Source organism: Otolemur garnettii, unplaced genomic scaffold (assembly GCF_000181295.1).
Source record: "Otolemur garnettii isolate 467f Iridium unplaced genomic scaffold, OtoGar3 scaffold00094, whole genome shotgun sequence".
Lineage (NCBI taxonomy): Eukaryota > Metazoa > Chordata > Mammalia > Primates > Galagidae > Otolemur > Otolemur garnettii.
Window position 1 is genome coordinate 851,315 of NW_003852489.1, and position 1,868 is coordinate 853,182.

General features: G+C 60.0%; 1 protein-coding gene across 1 annotated transcript; it reads left to right on the forward strand.

Moving 5' to 3' along the window:
• The first annotated feature begins 57 nt into the window (after nucleotides 1–57).
• NOG (noggin) lies at nucleotides 58–1,537 on the forward strand. The gene has a single exon (XM_003795558.2). It carries the CDS (start codon nucleotides 579–581, stop codon nucleotides 1,275–1,277), a length of 699 nt encoding a protein of 232 aa, XP_003795606.1. The 5' UTR covers nucleotides 58–578; the 3' UTR covers nucleotides 1,278–1,537.
• The last annotated feature ends 331 nt before the right edge of the window (nucleotides 1,538–1,868 follow it).

The following is a 1,868-nucleotide window of genomic DNA, read 5'->3' on the forward strand; positions in this document are numbered from 1 at the left end:
ATGGAGCTGAAAGTGCAGGAAATTTAAAGGCTTGGACCCTGCGAGACAGACAAACCGGTGCCAACGTGCGCGGACGCCGCCGCCGCTGCCGCCGCTGGAGTCCGCCGGGCAGAGCCGGCCGCGGAGCCGGGAGCAGGCGGAGGGAAGTGCCCCTAGGACCCGCTCGGCCAGCGCCGCCGCACAGAGCTGCAGGACGAGGAGCAGCGAGAGGAGGAGGAGGGGAGAGCGGCTCGTCCACGCGCCCAGCGCCGCCGCCGGCCCGGGAAGGCAGCGAGGAGCCGGCGCCCCCCGCGCCCCGTGGTCACCCTGGAGTAATTTCGGATGCCCCGCCGCGGCCGCCTCCCCGAATAGACCGGGGAGAGGAGTTGCAGCCAACTTGTGTGCCTTTTTTCCGCCCCAGTGGGAGCCGGCGCTGCGCTAAGGGCTCTCCCCGCGGCTCATGCTGCCGGCCCTGCGCCTGCCCAGCCTCGGGTGAGCCGCCTCCGGAGAGACGGGGGAGCGCGGCGGCGCTGCAGGCTCGGCGTGCTCTCCTCCGGGGACGCGGGACGAAGCAGCAGCCCCGGGCGCGCGCCGGAGGCATGGAGCGCTGCCCCAGCCTGGGGGTCACCCTCTACGCCCTGGTGGTGGTCCTGGGGCTGCGGGCAGCACCGGCGGGCGGCCAGCACTATCTCCACATCCGCCCGGCTCCCAGCGACAACCTGCCCTTGGTGGACCTCATCGAACACCCGGACCCTATCTTTGACCCCAAGGAGAAGGATCTGAACGAGACGCTGCTGCGCTCACTGCTCGGGGGCCACTACGACCCGGGCTTCATGGCCACCTCGCCCCCCGAGGACCGACCCGGCGGGGGCGGGGGGACCGCTGGGGGCGCCGAGGACCTGGCAGAGCTGGACCAGCTGCTGCGGCAGCGGCCGTCGGGGGCCATGCCGAGCGAGATCAAAGGGCTGGAGTTCTCCGAGGGCTTGGCCCAGGGCAAGAAGCAGCGTCTGAGCAAGAAGCTTCGGAGGAAGTTACAGATGTGGCTGTGGTCGCAGACCTTCTGCCCCGTGCTGTACGCGTGGAACGACCTAGGCAGCCGCTTTTGGCCGCGCTACGTGAAGGTGGGCAGCTGCTTCAGTAAGCGCTCGTGCTCGGTGCCTGAGGGCATGGTGTGCAAGCCGTCCAAGTCCGTGCACCTCACGGTGCTGCGGTGGCGCTGTCAGCGGCGCGGGGGCCAGCGCTGCGGCTGGATTCCCATCCAGTACCCCATCATTTCCGAGTGCAAGTGCTCGTGCTAGAACTCGGGGGCCCCCTGCCCGCACCCGGACACTTGATCGATCCCTACGGACGCCCCCTGAACCGCCTCCAACCAGTTCCACCACCCTCTAGCGAGGGTTTTCAATGAACTTTTTTTTTTTTTTTTTTTTTTTTTGGCTACAGAGACCTAGCTTTCTGGTTCACGTAATGCACTGTTTAACTGTGTAGGAATGTATATGTGTGTGTATATACGGTACCAGTTTTAATTTACTTATTAAAAGGTCAGTATTATACGTTAAAAGTTACCGGCTTCTACTGTATTTTTAAAAAAAAATAAGCAAAAGGAAAAAAAAAGAACAGAGAAAAGAGAGACTTATTCTGGTTGTTGCTAATAATGTTAACCTGCTATTTATATTCCAGTGCCCTTCGCATGGCGAAGCAGGGGGGAAAAGTTATTTTTTTTTTTCTTAAAGTACAAAGAGATGGGGGAACTTTTGTAGGAGGACTTTTTAAAAGCTATTTTCCATTCTTCGGAAAGTGTTTTGGTTTTCCTTGGACCTCGAAGACGCTAATAGAGTTCAATGTTATTTTACAGTTATTGTAAATATAGAGAACAAATGGAATGACTAATC